The 15,684-nt window shown below is 41.3% G+C and overlaps 1 protein-coding gene across 1 annotated transcript in view; it reads right to left on the reverse strand.

Moving 5' to 3' along the window:
* Nucleotides 1-15,684, reverse strand: part of OTOF (otoferlin) — a 199,353-nt gene that overhangs the window by 53,899 nt on the left and 129,770 nt on the right. Inside the window, exons 9-20 of the mRNA XM_060250592.1 lie at nucleotides 14,723-14,854; nucleotides 13,416-13,478; nucleotides 12,247-12,331; nucleotides 10,306-10,465; nucleotides 9,503-9,689; nucleotides 7,897-8,083; nucleotides 6,311-6,534; nucleotides 4,917-5,025; nucleotides 2,902-3,085; nucleotides 2,623-2,743; nucleotides 2,412-2,512; nucleotides 400-490 (exon numbers count right to left, since the gene is read on the reverse strand). Of these exons, the coding sequence (XP_060106575.1) occupies nucleotides 400-490; nucleotides 2,412-2,512; nucleotides 2,623-2,743; nucleotides 2,902-3,085; nucleotides 4,917-5,025; nucleotides 6,311-6,534; nucleotides 7,897-8,083; nucleotides 9,503-9,689; nucleotides 10,306-10,465; nucleotides 12,247-12,331; nucleotides 13,416-13,478; nucleotides 14,723-14,854 (1,644 nt within the window). The remainder of the gene's footprint in view (nucleotides 1-399; nucleotides 491-2,411; nucleotides 2,513-2,622; nucleotides 2,744-2,901; nucleotides 3,086-4,916; nucleotides 5,026-6,310; nucleotides 6,535-7,896; nucleotides 8,084-9,502; nucleotides 9,690-10,305; nucleotides 10,466-12,246; nucleotides 12,332-13,415; nucleotides 13,479-14,722; nucleotides 14,855-15,684) is intronic.

Consider the following 15,684-nt stretch of genomic DNA (forward strand, 5'->3'; position numbering starts at 1 on the left):
CATACCTACACACCACCAACTCCCCTCCCCCTCAAGAAAACTGAAAGCCAGTAGTGGTTAGAGTCTTGGACTAAGGTCTGGGAGACCCAGCTTTATCCCACAATCTGCCATGAAGGCTTGCTGGGTGACCTTGGACTGGTCATGCACTCTCAGCCTCAACTACTTCACAGGATTGTTGTGAAGATAATATGGAGGAAGTGAGAATGATGTAAGCCACTTTGGGTTCCCACTGGGGAGAAAGGTGTGGTATAAATAAAATAAGCATTTTTAAAAAAAAAAAAATCAGGATATAGTACATGCATAAAACATGTGTCAGCACCTGCCTCCCACCACCCCACAAGTCCCTGTCCCTTCCACCTTTATTTCAGTGCTACCAGTTGGTCCAGAAGAGACACTCACCAGCTCCCTCATGCAAGATTTCAGCCTCTCTCGGTCCAATCGCGTGCGAGAAGAGTGGTTCTCGTCTTTGTTGGCGAGGGTCACAAATCGCCTACAAGGAGAGATAATTGAGGCTTGATCAAAACTTAGCCCTGTTGGAAAGGGGGCCTCATGCACTGCGAAAGAACATTCACACCAGAGTTAAACCTCACTTCTGGATGATCCAATAGAAATATCCCTTTTATCCCCAGTGACATTTGCAGGATCACAATTCCTTGATTTCAATTCAGAATTTACTTCAATCCAGAAATTACTCCAAGCAGAACTGTGTAACATGTTATGAGGGGAAAACACAAATCTCTGTGTTTACCTCAGAATGCCAGTGCAGGGGTATGTGTGTGTGTGGGGGGGGGGGGCTGGAATCAGCAGGATCAATTTGCAGATGGGAGTGGTCGGTGTTCAGTGCTTCTTTTCAACTGATTCTCCCCTTTGAATTCCCTCAGTTGTTTTTGTCTGTTTCCCCCTTAGGTAGGCTCTGGAATCTGAAGTGAGCCCAACTGTATATGGGGGATTGGCCTTACCAGGAAAGGAAAGGAGGATGTGCTTGGAGGCACCTGACCATATGAAAGGTTACCGTACTCCCCCACTCCATCTACTGATCCTTTCTTGAAATTCCCTCCTTTCCCCATAGTATGGCCACTAGTTGGGTTTTAAAAGAAGATGAGACGTATTCATGAAAGATAGGTCCATCAATTATTAGGCACAACTAATGGAATTTCCATGTTCAGAGGTAGTGTACCTCAGAATGTTCGTTGCTGGGGAAGGCCTAGGTCTCTGTATCCCTGTTTGTAGACATCTGAGGGATATCTTGTGGAAAATAAGAGTACTGGACTAGCTGGATCATGGTCTGATCTAGGAAAGCCCTTGTTATGTTCTTATGAAAGTGTCTAGAATAGATGTTGGGCAGAGTAATCATAAGAACATAAGAGAAGCCATGTTTGATTAGGCCGATGGGAAAAAATATCCAGAAAATATCCAAAAGAAAAAGGCCGAACAAGCATCTTCTGGGAATGGTCCATAGATCATGGTCCCAATCTAGTGAAAGTGTCATGCTTAAAATGCATCCTTAGGAATCAATGGGATATTCTTCTAAGGAGACATGCATGATATTGGACTGCTAGTAGCAGTGAAAAAAATCAGTGGGATTACTTTCTTTCTTTCTTTACTCCATATATACCTGCTTTTCTTCCTAACAGGGACCCAAAACAGCTGACATTATTTTCCTCTTCTCCATTTTATTCGCACAACAACCCTGAGAGGTAGGTCAAGCTGAGTGTGTGACAGGTCCAAGGTCACCCAGCAAGCTTTCATGGCAGAGTAAGGATTCAATCCTGAGTCTCCCGGATCCTAGTCTGAAACTCCAGCCACTACACAACACTAGCTGTAGATACTTCTAGCTCTCTTTTTCCCCCAGTGAATACTCAGAGTGGCTTACAGCATTGTTCTCCTTTTGTCTATTGCTTTAGAATCACTGCCCACTCTCTCTATATGTTGGACTGCTAATTCCATCCCATACTATTGTCTGATGAAGTGTGCTTCTAGCATACAAACATTGTGAATAAAACTTTGTTGGTCTTAGAGGTGCTACTGAACTTCAAATTTGTTCTATTGCTTTAGACCAACACAGCTGTCCACTTGGATATATCAACATTGCTCTCCTGTGCTCCATTTTATTTGCACAACAAATAATCCCATGAGGTATGTTAGGCTGAGGAGAGACTGACTGGCATAAACTTTCATAGCCGAATTGAGGTTTGAACATGTGTCTCCTAGATCCTCATATGACCCTGTAACCACCAATACACTGTCCTGTTTCACATTGGTGGCATGGACTTCAAGCATAACTGGATTGAAGCTGTAAGAAAGGGAGGGGATCAGAATTCACCATCTCTTGTCTCCTCAGCTTTATTATGTTCTGAGTCTGCAATTTTTCTCCCACCCAGAGTGTTGCTTGCACCTTTCAACCAACTCACAGGCATCCGCTGCTCAGCTCCTCCAGAACCCCCCGGAGACGGCGCTCAGGATGGGGCTTCTCTGTCTTGATCATCTCATGCACATCATTCAGACCCTCTTCCTGGAAGAACAGAAAGAACTTTTCAATAGGCTATATGCCAGACACTGGGAGACCTGCTGTGTCATAGAGGATCAGGCTGTATCTGAGGGTTGGGCTTCTTCCACACTCACCAGCTTGTCAGCAATCTTGTCCATGATATTTGCATTGTAGAGACGCCGTCTTTGGTCCTGCCACCAACTCTTGATGTAGATGCAAGGCTTCTTGTCAAAATATGGCAAATGGAAGTAATTCCTGAAGCAGTGGGAAGATGCACGTATTAGGAGTCACAGGAACAATGAGAAACAGATTTTATTCAATTGTGAGTGTGCTCCGGTAGGCCACATCAGCTTTCTGGTAGGCCACATCAGCTCTTCCCTCTTGTTTCACCATGACTATCTGAGCTCACTTGCCTGTCAGTGATCAAAGGCTTCATTGGTGGAGTGGTAGAGATGGAGACAAACTCTTCTTCGTCATTGGCTTCCTCATCACTTGAGTTCTGTAGCAACTCAGATGCCTCTTCATTGCCAGCCCCACCTTCTTTCTTCTTCTTTATGACAGGTTTGGACATACCATCAATCTCGTTGCCATAATTACCTTGGAACAAGAAAATAATGATTTGAACTTGGGGGAGATCTAGGTTTAGGCCACTAATGAACACTTTGAAGAGTGCTAAATGAGGCTTATGAGGTTTGCCTTTTTCACTGAACTGAGGCTTCTGAGGATCACTTGGCCATCTGAGTGCAACCAAGATGGCAGCCATTTTGGTTAGTTAACAAGGAACTAAAATCATAGTACAGTCTCATCTTGCTTCTAGAAATTGATGGACAGTGAGATTGTATAGCAAAGTCTCACTTTATGTATAGCCTGCTGGACATAAACAACTTGCAATTTAGTTGACAACTTAGGTTGATATTACTCCGTCATATCTGACAAAAGAAAATCACCTCATGAGGAGAGGTTTTGCTGTCACTCTTGGCTCAAAAGAAACAGACTCAAAAGTGTGTAGATTAATAAATCTCTACATGAGATATGTTGACTAATACAAATTCTTTATAGAGGAATTTTGTCCTCTGCAAAATCATCATGTAATGTTACTACAAAACAAAGGTGAGATTCTGTTACTTCAAGCTAAGTTTGTTTTCATCAAACAAACACACAAGACACACCATTATATCCATCCAAACAAATAAATACAGTAAATTATAGAAACTCAGTAGTACCTCATGGGAATGAAGGGAAGAATGAATAAAATATCTGTGTTAACAAAATGATTTGATCTGACTGATGACTGAAACTAGAAGTAAATTCAGTCAGTGGATATTGTTGAGCTGTTGCCTGCTGTATTGTGCCTTATCAGGAAGTTTTTATTGTGTTGGGTGAAATACGGGGACCAAGTAGAATTCCAGCTGAGCATTCTATTACCTTCTGTGAATTTTGAAGTGTGAAAGCTCAAGTGGAATCACCTCTGAGGAAGGAAAACTTTTTTCCCCTTGAAACACAGCTTATATCTGGAATATGTGTATTTATTTGGTGGATTCCTCATATGGATGCCTTGTCTTTATGCTGTTGAAACTTTGTATGGACTTTGTTATTGAAACTGTTATATTTGTGAGATTATTCAAGAGGATTGCTTTTTCTGTTACTTACCAGTAAATGCTATTGTACTTTTTAGTACTTTGTGATCATAGTTTATTTTCATTGATTACTGAAACTAACAGGATTAGCTGTTAAATGAATTCCAAAGGGAAGGCATTCCATATGCAAACAAAATCCAAATGTAACTTTAGACATTCAGTTTTTAGGGGAAATGTCACTATAAGGTAGCATTTCTCTATGATACTTCCACTGTTTTATTTTCTTGCAAGTACATTTTAAGGCAATTAGAACAAAATGCAGCCACAGGAAATACAATGGTAAATTTTGATCCCTGTATTTCATGTGTGTTTAGCTCTGTGCCACTTACTGAGAGGCCATGTATAGGAATGAGTCATGATGAGATGAGAGCCAGTGTGATGTAGTCATTAGAGTGTTAAAGTAGGGTGTGGGAAATCCAGTTTCAAATCCTCACTTCTGCCATGGAAGCTTGCTGGGTTACCTTGGGCCAGTCACTCTCTCTCAGCCTAATCTACCTCAAATTATTTTTGTAAGAATAAAATGGAGGTGAAGAGACCAATATAAGCCACTTGGATCACCACTGGGGAGAAAGATGGTGTGTAAATGAAGTAAATATCCTGTGGGAAAATTCACCTCACAATGACATTTTCCTGTTCGAAGTAAAGCAGCCACCTCAGTTCACTCTGCAGTCTTCATGATTCCAAACTCTGCTTCAGATCCCACATAAAATTCTGTGGACACAGGATCTGAAAAGGCGAGCAAGCACCTTCCCTCAAAGTTGACCTCATTATTTTACAATATAAGTACAAACCTATTGTGACCTCAAAGTTGATTGGCTTGTCTCCATTCTTTCTGTCAATCATAGTGGCTTCCAAGAAGGATCCAAAGAGAAAGAATTCCTCCATCTTGCCCGTGCAGTTCTGTGGTAAAAAAAAAAATAAATTCAGGAATTGTTCTGTCAACTGGAGGTAACAAGCTTGGTTTCCTGTGCTTCAGACATTCTGGGAAGCCTCATTATGGTTTTATGCATGTATGAAGCTACCCTCAACAGAGTCAGACTATTGATCCATCTAGCCTCATGCTGGGATGAGCAGTAGCTTTACAAGATTAGGCAGAGGTCCTTCCAGCCTTAGCACTTGAAGCCTTTAATCATCTGTCAACAGCAGGAGTTGAGAGCCTAGTTAGATTAGGAATAGGGAGACCCAGGTTGATTTTCACTCAGAGCTCTAACAGATGAGATGATGATCACACATCTTGATCTGTCCATAACATTCAATTTGCATGCTTGTACAACCTCAATTTGCCCAGAACAATTCAGGAAAGGAAGACAGGATTTAATTATCCAATCTGTGACTGGTTTCATTATTTGAAACCAGCTTCCCTGATCCAGTACTAGTGATTTGTAAGGAGACACAGTGTGTTTTAAAAATGTTAACCGCAAAGCAGGGGGACCAATTTCAAATGGTCAAACTGGCAAATAAAAAGTTAAACCTCTTCTCCCATTTCTGTATGGTCCCAAGGCAAATTGACACTGAACAAATCAATGATTTGTATTTTATGGATGGACTGGAACATGTGGCCTTCATCTCATCTGTCTGGTCCCTCAGCTGTGAAGTTTCCTGGATGACTTTGTGTAGCTCATCCTCTGTAAGCCCTAGTCACCTCACAAGGTTGTTATGAGGATAAGATAGGGGAGGTCCACCATCCTGAGCTCCTTGGAAGAAAGATGGGGTAAAAAAATTAATAGTTATATAGGAACTGAACCAGGAAGTTTCTTCAGGCTGAGATTGTGTATAAGTTTTATGCCAGGCTGTACTATTCATGAATGAAAGGAAGCTGGCCTCAGGTACCCAGATTCTGACTATCAGAGTTGGATGCCTTAAGGCATCTAGAGGAAGAATGCAGCCAGCCCTGGAAAAACTCCCATGCAGCCTCTCCCCCAACCAAGTCTGATCAACATTTCAAACAAAAATCATAGAATCATAGAGTTGGAAAGGACCTCCAGGATCATCTAATCCATGTTTTCCATGGTTTCATATTGCATTCCCCACAACATAGAAAAATAAATATTTCCACAGGAAAATGATGCTTCCCATCCATTTTCTTAACTACAGTGACTGCATAACACGCACAGACTGCTACATAGACCCAACACCAATAGACCCCTACATAGTTGCTGAGTCACAGAGAGGACAGACGACTTACATCGGCAACAGGCGTGGCCTGTTCCAACTGAACCTCTGTGGAACTGGTGATCTCAGGGTTGCTGGTATCTAAGATCTCCACGGACAGGCCAATGAGTAGACGGGCACGGAAGGAAACTCCCTCTCCCAGACCTTCATTCAAGTCCTGGTGTTCGTCCATTAAAGTGTAGTTGCGGGTGGAGCCGTACATATTCACCCAGGCAGGACCAAAGGTGGGCAGGAAACCTTGCAGAGACCGTCAAAACAAAGAAAATTAGGCACATGCAGATAAGCCTGACGTGTTCAGGTCATTTATCCAAATTGCAAACATTTCTATCACTTAACTATTGGTCCTTTATTCATATGGCAACCCTGGATTTGCAATCTGTCTTAAATGAATACACATAAGCAAGTCAAACACTGGATCAGATCTGGGTCTTGCCTCTTCACACATGATTCCTTTGTTATGGGCCTTTAAAAAAAATTAAATAGCATATATGCATTTCTGTATCTCTTTATGTTATCAAAAATAATGGCTTTTATTGTAGAAAAAGTCTAGCAGGAACTCATTGCATATTAGGCCACACCCCCTGATACCCCCATTGTTTCATATAGGGCTTTTTTGTAGAAAAGGCCCAGCAGGCGCTTATTTGCATATTAGGCCAAACCCCCTGACACCAGGTCATCCGGAACTGTGTTCCTGCTAAAAAAAAAAGCCCTGTCAAAAATATTTCACAAACATTTTTAAAAGTTTGTTTTGTAAATTTAATATTGTTGCCAGGTTTCTCCACCCCTATTTCCTGCTTCTTGCTGCTACTCCAGTGACCAGTGGGAACATTTTTTAAAAAATAAATAAATTAATAGTTTGATAGTGTTACATCACTTCCTCGGGAAATCTGGAAGTGATGTCAGTCTGCTCTAGGAATCACCAGAAATTCTATGGTAAAAACCATACAAGCCATGGCTAAAATTGAGATTTGGGTTTTTGATTTCTCCCATCAATATAACAGGGAAAATAATTCTTTAACAAGGAGGAAAGCTGACATCAGCTTCTCTAAGCAGTAACAATAATACTAGTCATTTATATTTCAAATTCCTGCCACAGGCCTGTGGGGTTGGTCAGTAATACAATCCTCTTATTGCAGATGAGGGACTGAGGTGGACAGGCTTGCCATGGGGCCTTAGTAAGCCTAGGGCAGGGTTGTCACTTGACCCAGGGACCCCCTAGATCATAGCTTGGCCTTCCAACTGTATGCTGTACCAGGTCCCTGAATGCAAATGACTGTCCTTGACTCAGACCACTGCAGATCTGAAGAAGGCCAGGGACAGAACACTGGGTTTTCAGGATGGTGACAGTGGTACAAGAAAGGCAATGTTACCCTTGTGGTGCACACACTCATCCCATTATTGCTGCCTTTATATAGGCTTTGTGTGTTTTTGTAGAATTTCAAAACCATGCAAAACCTATTTCACCTGAGACATCTGTAAGATGCAATGAGGCCTTTAAATTTTCCAAAAAATCTGTTTTCTGTCTTCATCCTATGCAACTTAAACTGGGTTTTCTCATATCCAAATAATGAAGGTAAACTCCATTCACCTTGACCTCACCTTTGTCTCCTTCATTGGAGACCTTCCTCAGGTCGATGAAGTGGGTCCCGATGGCCACATCATTAACCTTGTCAGAGTCACGGATCTGGACTTTGATCCGTTTGCAGAGGGGGGGGAACATCTCTGTGAAGACAATCTGCTCATTCCATAGAGGTTCATAGCTGCTTTTCTGGACAGAGGTCTTCCCCTGAGTGACAAAGAAAAAGAAGATGGAACTGAAGATGATGGAAGGCCATAACAGGACTCATTTCTAGACTGTGACATATGCAAACAACTGTAGGTGTGGCATAGATACAATCAATCAAGCAGATTTAAGCATTTAATAGATAGCCACATTGATCCACAGCAGAAGAGCTAGATTTGAATCAGATAATGCCTTAAGGACCAAAAATTTTCTGGGAATAAGCATTGGAGAGTCAAAGCTTCCATTTTCAGATATGATGAATGGAGCTTTGACTCTGGAAAGCTTATGCCCAGAAAACTCTGTTGATCTCTAAGGTGCTTCTGGAATCTAGCTCATTTACCTAATATTATAACTTGGCAGAAATTCTGTGGGTATTTCTGAAGCTGGAGAGATCTGCCAAGTTCATCTTGTGGTTTTCTTCTGAAGATGGAAGGCAGACGGCAAAACATGCCAGACTGATGGGGAGGTCAATGACATACTTCCCAAAACAAAATCTTAATTTCAAAATGTTATTTATTTAGTAATACATTTACATCCCATCCCTCACCCCTGATAAAAAGACACCCCAGGTAGCTTATTTTTAAAAAAAAAAATCACAAAAACAATCAATGATAAAATCAGACAGCTTGCATTTTGTATTAGGTGGTATGGAGGATCTGGGAGACCCAGGTTTGAAACACCACTTTCCCATGGAAACACAGTGGGTGACCTTGGAGCTGTCACTCTTTCTTACTCTAAAGGACAAAATGGAGGAGAGCAATGTATGCTACTCTGAGCTCCCTTGATTTAGGGCAGGATAAAACATTACGTAAATAAATCAAATACATCAATGAACAAAATTTTCAGAACCATTATTAGTGGCAATCATCATCACACAGAAGCAGCAATAAAAAATTTCTACTGCCCAATTATTAACAAAAAGTCCTCTTAGATGAAACCACTTTACACAATTTTCTAAAGGCCAGCAAAGGAGATCAATTCATAATGGAAGTCACTCTGGAGAATCAAGGCTATTGCTGAAAAAAGGCCTTAAATGGGTTGAAGGTGTTCTCAACACCCTGAGGGAAGAATGATAACCAGACAACAATGAGATGTTGTTGGATATATTGTAACTGGTGCATGGGGTTTGAAAAGAGAGAGGTAGTTTCTCAGAGATGTGGGTCTCCCTGGTCATAAAGAGCTTTAAAATGAAAGGACTACTTTATACTGTCTTATGATGCCACAGTGAATTATATTTGTAGATTTCAGGCTTTATTTTGTATGAGTCACAAGCAAGTTATTTTTAAGTGCTGGAAACAGGTTCTGAGGATTCCTTGCACAAAGTAAAATGCCAATTGTTTCATTAAGTAGATAAGAAATATCTTTGTGCAATACAGGATGAGGCTGCCCATCTTGAGCCTCCCACCCACAACCAGCATGTACCTTCTGTCCTGCAAACACCACTTGGACATAAGGGTCTACCAGATCTTTGTTTTCACCAATGAGGGCCTTCTTCACATTCGCCATGATGCTGGTATTCATACGTGGAAGCCCCTCTGCCTTATAGATCTTGATATAAAAGCGAGCCCATTGCCTTTCTGGAGGAACACCATCTGGAAGTAGCAGGTTCCTGCAGCAGAGAAGTCAAAGAGAGGAACATGTTGGGCTGTGTGTTAGGGAGGGGTTGTGTCCCAGTTGTAGAGCATCTGCTCAGCATGCAGAAGGTTCTAGATTCAATCCCAGGTATCTCCAGTGAAAAGTTATAGGTGATGTGAAAGACTTCTACTTAAGATTCTGGAGAGCCGTTGCTAGTCTTAGCAGACTTTGATGAACCATTGGTCTTATTCAGTATAAAGCAGCTTCATGTGTTCATGTGTGCAGGGCCTTTTTGTAGCAGGAGCTCCTTTGCATATTAGACCACACACCCCTGATGTAGCCAATCCTCCAAGAGTTTACAGTAGGCCTTGTATTAAGAGCCCTGTAAGTGCTTGAAGGATTGGCTACATAAGAGGGGTGTGGTCTAATATGCAAAAGAACTCCTGCTACAAAAAAAACCCTGCATGTGTGGATGGCATTTGTTTACTATTAGGTCTAATCAACAATTAATAATAATTTCTAGAAAGAACTGTGCTGGACACTGAGAAAGTAACCGTTCCCAGAATCTAAATTCCAGTCTTGTCTTCTATGGTGATAGATTTCTTTCAACTTATGGATGAGGAAGTCAACACCACCCTTCTATTCCTTACCCCTCAATGTCATCCTCATCTGTCTCATTAGCTTTGTGTGGCGTCTTGATGTTGTCCCCTTTGCCCACCACAGCAATGTCAACCTTTATGTAACCTTTCAGGCCTGCTGTGATGTCCTCTGGGTCAGACAGAATGGCCCACTTGTGGTAGAACTGATGCTCTGCAAGGAGAGAAGAAGATATTAGATCACCTGCCAGGCCTTGTGGCTCATGCATTTTCACAAGTTAGTTGCTTAGGCAGAATCAGCCATTTTGTGACTGATTTTAATGTATATACTGCTATGTTTTGATAATCAGGCCATAGAATATTTTAACAGGTTTTTCTTAAAAAAGCAATCCTTTTAATTATTTACTGTAAATTCATTACCGTGCTTCCCAGAGAAGCCAAAATAAATGAGCTTGTAACACTCACAGTTATTCTGTTTGTCCTAACTGTTTAGGCCATGAATGATAACAAGAAGACACCAACCAGGAAAACGATATGAGAAAAAAAAATTAAATCAAACCAACCAACGAGTACAACTGGCCAACCAATGTTATATATTGGATATATACACAACCATGTGTATATATGCAACAATATATATACCCATAAAGCTCATCTTTAGGTGGTCTTCAGATGCTAGTGTCCAAGTAAGAAGCTGCTGTATGGAAGTCAAAATAGTTTTCCCATCAGGGCTGGTTCTCTACTCAAGCAACTGGTGGTGGAATGAGGAGACTGCTGAGTACTTCAGGGGCTGAGCTCACTCCCAGCAATCAGTAGTGTGGAAGGCAAGGGACATCACATGGACCAATGTGGGTACTGCCCAGTCCAAGGCAATCTTCTTGGATTTGGTCAGCAGCAGCATTGGACAAGGTAATGGAGTCATCTTGTTTGAGGTCACAAAATATTGAGACTCATCCCAACTACCTAGCTGTTCTGATGGCCATGACAGATTCTATTTCTATTGGCTTGCCCAGTGTTCATACAGTCTTCCAGTAACTGATATAAAAACTTGCACAAAATAGAGGAGAGAACCACCAAGAGCACCCTGATTTCCTTGGAGGAAGGGCAAGGTGGAAAAAATATATAAGAAATCCCCATTGGGGAGTTCCCCTCCTGTAATCTTTGTTATACTGGTGTTGTCATGGTAATCAAAAATGTAATTTAGAGTTGCAGTCCTAAGCACACTTATCTAGGAATAAATCCCACTGAACATAGTGAGACTTAGTTCCAATGAAATATGGTTAGCATTGGGCTGCCCGAACCCAGAAGGATGGCCAAATGTGTCCTTTTCCTTTTCTTTTGGCTCTGTGTGTTTCAGCCTGCCCATTTTCATTGTTGGACTTGATGATTCATTTGCTTCTTGTATGCAATTTATATGTACAGCATATGTCATACAAAAATACTGACACATAAATAGTATTGGGGGAAAATGTTTATTTAAGGAAAAATACATTTCGAGGAAACAGAAAATGGGGGGAAATCATGTGTAAGTTCGGGTCATGTAAGGGAGAACCCAAGTTGATATGTGGAATTTTCCAGTCAAACTGGCAGAGGTAAGAAATCCAATAGCATGGCTACCGCAAAACCATCATCTTTTGGATGAATGCCCACCAAAGCATTCTTAAAATCAACAAAGAAGGGTGCATAATGCAGATTAAGTGATTAAATGCCTCTTGGGTGAATTCAGCCACTGGATTAATCTAATTAATTCAACCAGCTGCTTTTAGTTTATCCATTAACTGGATGAATTAAAATAAAGTGATTTTAATCCTACTGGCAACGCAGTTCAATTACTAAGTGACTTCCCAGATCACATACCAGGAGTACCATGTGGACATCAGCTGTTGGTATCATATGCTCATAAACCCAGAATTCCCTTGGATGAATACCATAAAAGTAGAGGAGCTATTATGACAACCACATTATGTATAAGAATCGGCATCATGTGCTACATACCAGACTGGGAGTAAACAGTCCCTACATCCATTTTGAAAGAGCCCACCAAAGTTCCACTACGCAGCAGGTTCTTGGAGTGAATCACCTGCAGATTGACAATGGGGAAGGGACATGGGTTATCATTAATGCATAGAGGATCTCAAGCATTGCAAGGATCTCAAGCATTGCAAGGAGTGAGTCTCAGGTGTAAAGTAGTTCAAATTTTAAATTGATCTGCTGTATTGGCATTCCATTTTTCCCATATGCTGCCAATATACTTTAAATGGCAATCCACAGTGAAACGATAGTTTTGTTTCACATAAGTCAATTAGAACAGGAACATCGGAGTGATGGTTCTAATACCAGAAGGAGCATGGCAGTAGATTATCCAGGACTATCAGTGCTAAGTGTGTACCCATAGGATCCAAATCCTGGCACAAACTGGACTGATCACACAAATTGAGGAAACTTATTGGCCTCAGTCTGCATAATTCATGGCTCTATTTATTTATTTTAATTTATAGCCTGCCCTTTCCCAAATGGGCTGTGAGTGGGTAACAACAGTTACTATTTGCATAATTGATTTTTTTTTCCAGTCATAAAAGTCATGAAAAAAGGCAATAAACTGAAACTCCATGCCCAATCACTGACAATCTTATTCTATCACCTCTTTAATGTCTGAGGTGCTGGCTAGGGTCATGCAATTTGAAAAACTATCCTTTCAGCCAAGAGGACTAGAAACTCTTTTTTAAAAAATATGAAAGCTAAGATTATCTGGAAGCAAGTTCTGTATCTAATACTGCATTCTAAGCATGGAATGTGGGTAAACATGAGTATCCTTTCCATTATGCATAAGAAACTTCCCCACCCCCCTTTTTCATTTCTTTATTGTTCCAAAATTTATCTGTGTTGTGTCCCACTTCTTAGGTCTGGGTTAGCTAGAAGCATTTCTGTAGTTAATTACAGAATTAGATCATTACACTACCACAAATTGCAATTCCTTCAGTCTGTTTGTTCTTTGTGCCACTACGTGTGGATGTGCACTGATAAAACATCACAAGAAAGCAACTTTAATGTGAGGTCATCTTGTCCAACCCAGATAGTCATTTTCTGAGATACTAATTTTGAAATGGGCCACTTATCGAGAAATCCAAAAAGTAAACCACAAATGTGTAGTGAATCTTGCTCACCGATAATTTGATGATTTTGTCAAACATGACATCTGGGGGAACATGGAAGTCAAAGACAAAATACTGGAAAGAGAAAAAAGAGTTAGGGGTTTTTTTGTGGCATGTGAAGAGGCAAAATTCTCACAAGATCTTCATTGCAGGGATAAAGGAAATGAAAACAGTTGTAAGTGAAGATGAAGGAAGCCACAGATCTTCCTGCTGCTGAAACAAACAAACAAAAAACGGTAGAAGAAAATCTAACTGCCCCTCACAAGACTGGAAAAATATTTGGGGCAAAATGGACAGTTGATCTGTCCTAAAAAATTAAAAAAATAAATAAAATGTGTTTATTTTATTTTTATTTTAAAATTTTATTTATTTTAAAAAGAGCCTCAGATGAAATCAACACACAAACAATGCACAAGAAGCAAAATGCAATTTTTTAAAATGCTTTTTTTGTTTTAAAGAGATTTCTTGAGATACAGTATTGTACAGCATTTAACCTTTGCAAAGCAATTTGCAGTTACAAAGAAGGAGACAGTGCTCCTTAGCCATGGCTCTGGCCACTGGCCCATCACATCCTTGGTCTCCATATCCTGCAGTGAACCCCAAGACAAGGGTGCATTGTGCAAGACACGGAGCATGGATGGGGTGTAGTTGTTTTCCCCTAATGCATCTAACAGATGGTGATTTAAACTGGGAAAACTGAAGGGGTGGGGCAGAAGATTCTAAATAATATGATAAGAAATGTTAGCCAATAGAAATAAAGACCTGTAGGACATGCCTCCCACAGCCATGAATCATGGCGTGCCAGGTGCCTATGACACCTACTCACCCTGAGCACCTAGTAAGTCACCATACGTGGAATGGTACACTGCATTTTGATTAGCAGGTCCCACAGACTGGGCACATTTCAGTTAGCACTGAGTGTGGACCTACTGCAAGACAAACATGAGATCCCCTGCTAACGGGGAAGTTATGAGGCATCTGCAGGAGAGAATGCAGGTGGATGCCAAACCCTTCCTGTGTGTCATTTCTTCCCTACAAATATCCACCTTGGAGACATTTTTTAAACTTGTTGGCTGAAGACATGATGGGAAGTTGCAGAGGCCAATAGGTGGGCCTGATGATTCTCCCATTACAGCTACCTTTCTTCCCATTGGTGGCCAGGAAGACCACCTACTCTCCGCTCCTGCATTAATGCTACCAGCTCCTTGTCACTCCTCATGTAATGCTAACCCAAGTCTGTACATTCAGGAACACTTTGCTGAGGTCATATAGATCCAGGAAGGGGCTGATAGGCCAATGACCACCCAGAGTGGACTCACCTCATTGTAGTAGGGGCAATTGGTCGATTCCTTCATGGATGTGTATTTCTTCTCCTCCCCTATCTCCACGCATACCACAGGGTCCATATTGAGCCCCACCAGCTGCCGTGCCTCAATTATAGTGATGCTGACCTAAGGCGGGAAAGAAACTTAGCATGCACACACCTTGCAGTCTTCAGAGCCGCAGTTCTTCCTGCATCCCCTCTCCACACTCCTTTCCAAAAGAGCACTGACTGCCAGAAACAGAATGGGAATAGGGGAGGAGTGGATTTCCTCAGTTCCATTCCTTCTTTGCTCTGGAATTTCACTCTGCATAAAGTTTCACCCTTCTGCAATTCTATTTTACCTACAGGAATGTCTAAAATGAACTCTGAAATTGGACATCCATGATTTACCTCAGTTTTCAGTTTATTCCCTCTATGTTACTGATGCACATGTGCAAATTGATGAAAGACAGCAAAAAAGGTAGTCATACATACAATATGTTCCAGTTTTTACATTGCTTGTAGCACAGCTTGCCGTCTCCTAGATGACCCAGGCTAGCCCAATTTTGTCAGAACTCAGACGTTAAGCAAGATTGCTTCTGGTTAGTACTTAGATGGGAGACCACCAAGGACATTCAGGGTTGCTATGGAGTGGCAGGCAATGGCCCTCATTCGTTTCTTGCCTTGAAAACCTTACAGCATCACCAAAGGTCAGCTGCAACATGTTCCCATCTCCATAGCCAACCTTGGTCAGTTGGTTGTTCACACTGTCTTTTAATTCTGTACTACAGCATTGTTCATTGGATGTCTTGAACTTGATGAGCATTGCTTTTATTTTGAACTTGCCTTGAGGAATTTTTTTTTTTGGGGGGGTGGACCCTGGGCAACATGCCCTCTATTGGATCAATTTCAATAAGTGAACATATGAAGCTGCTGTATTCTGAGCAGATGATTTGCCTGTTGGGGTTGCCTTGTCTA

The sequence above is a fragment of the Heteronotia binoei genome, chromosome 1 (genome assembly GCF_032191835.1).
Source record: "Heteronotia binoei isolate CCM8104 ecotype False Entrance Well chromosome 1, APGP_CSIRO_Hbin_v1, whole genome shotgun sequence".
Taxonomy (NCBI): domain Eukaryota; kingdom Metazoa; phylum Chordata; class Lepidosauria; order Squamata; family Gekkonidae; genus Heteronotia; species Heteronotia binoei.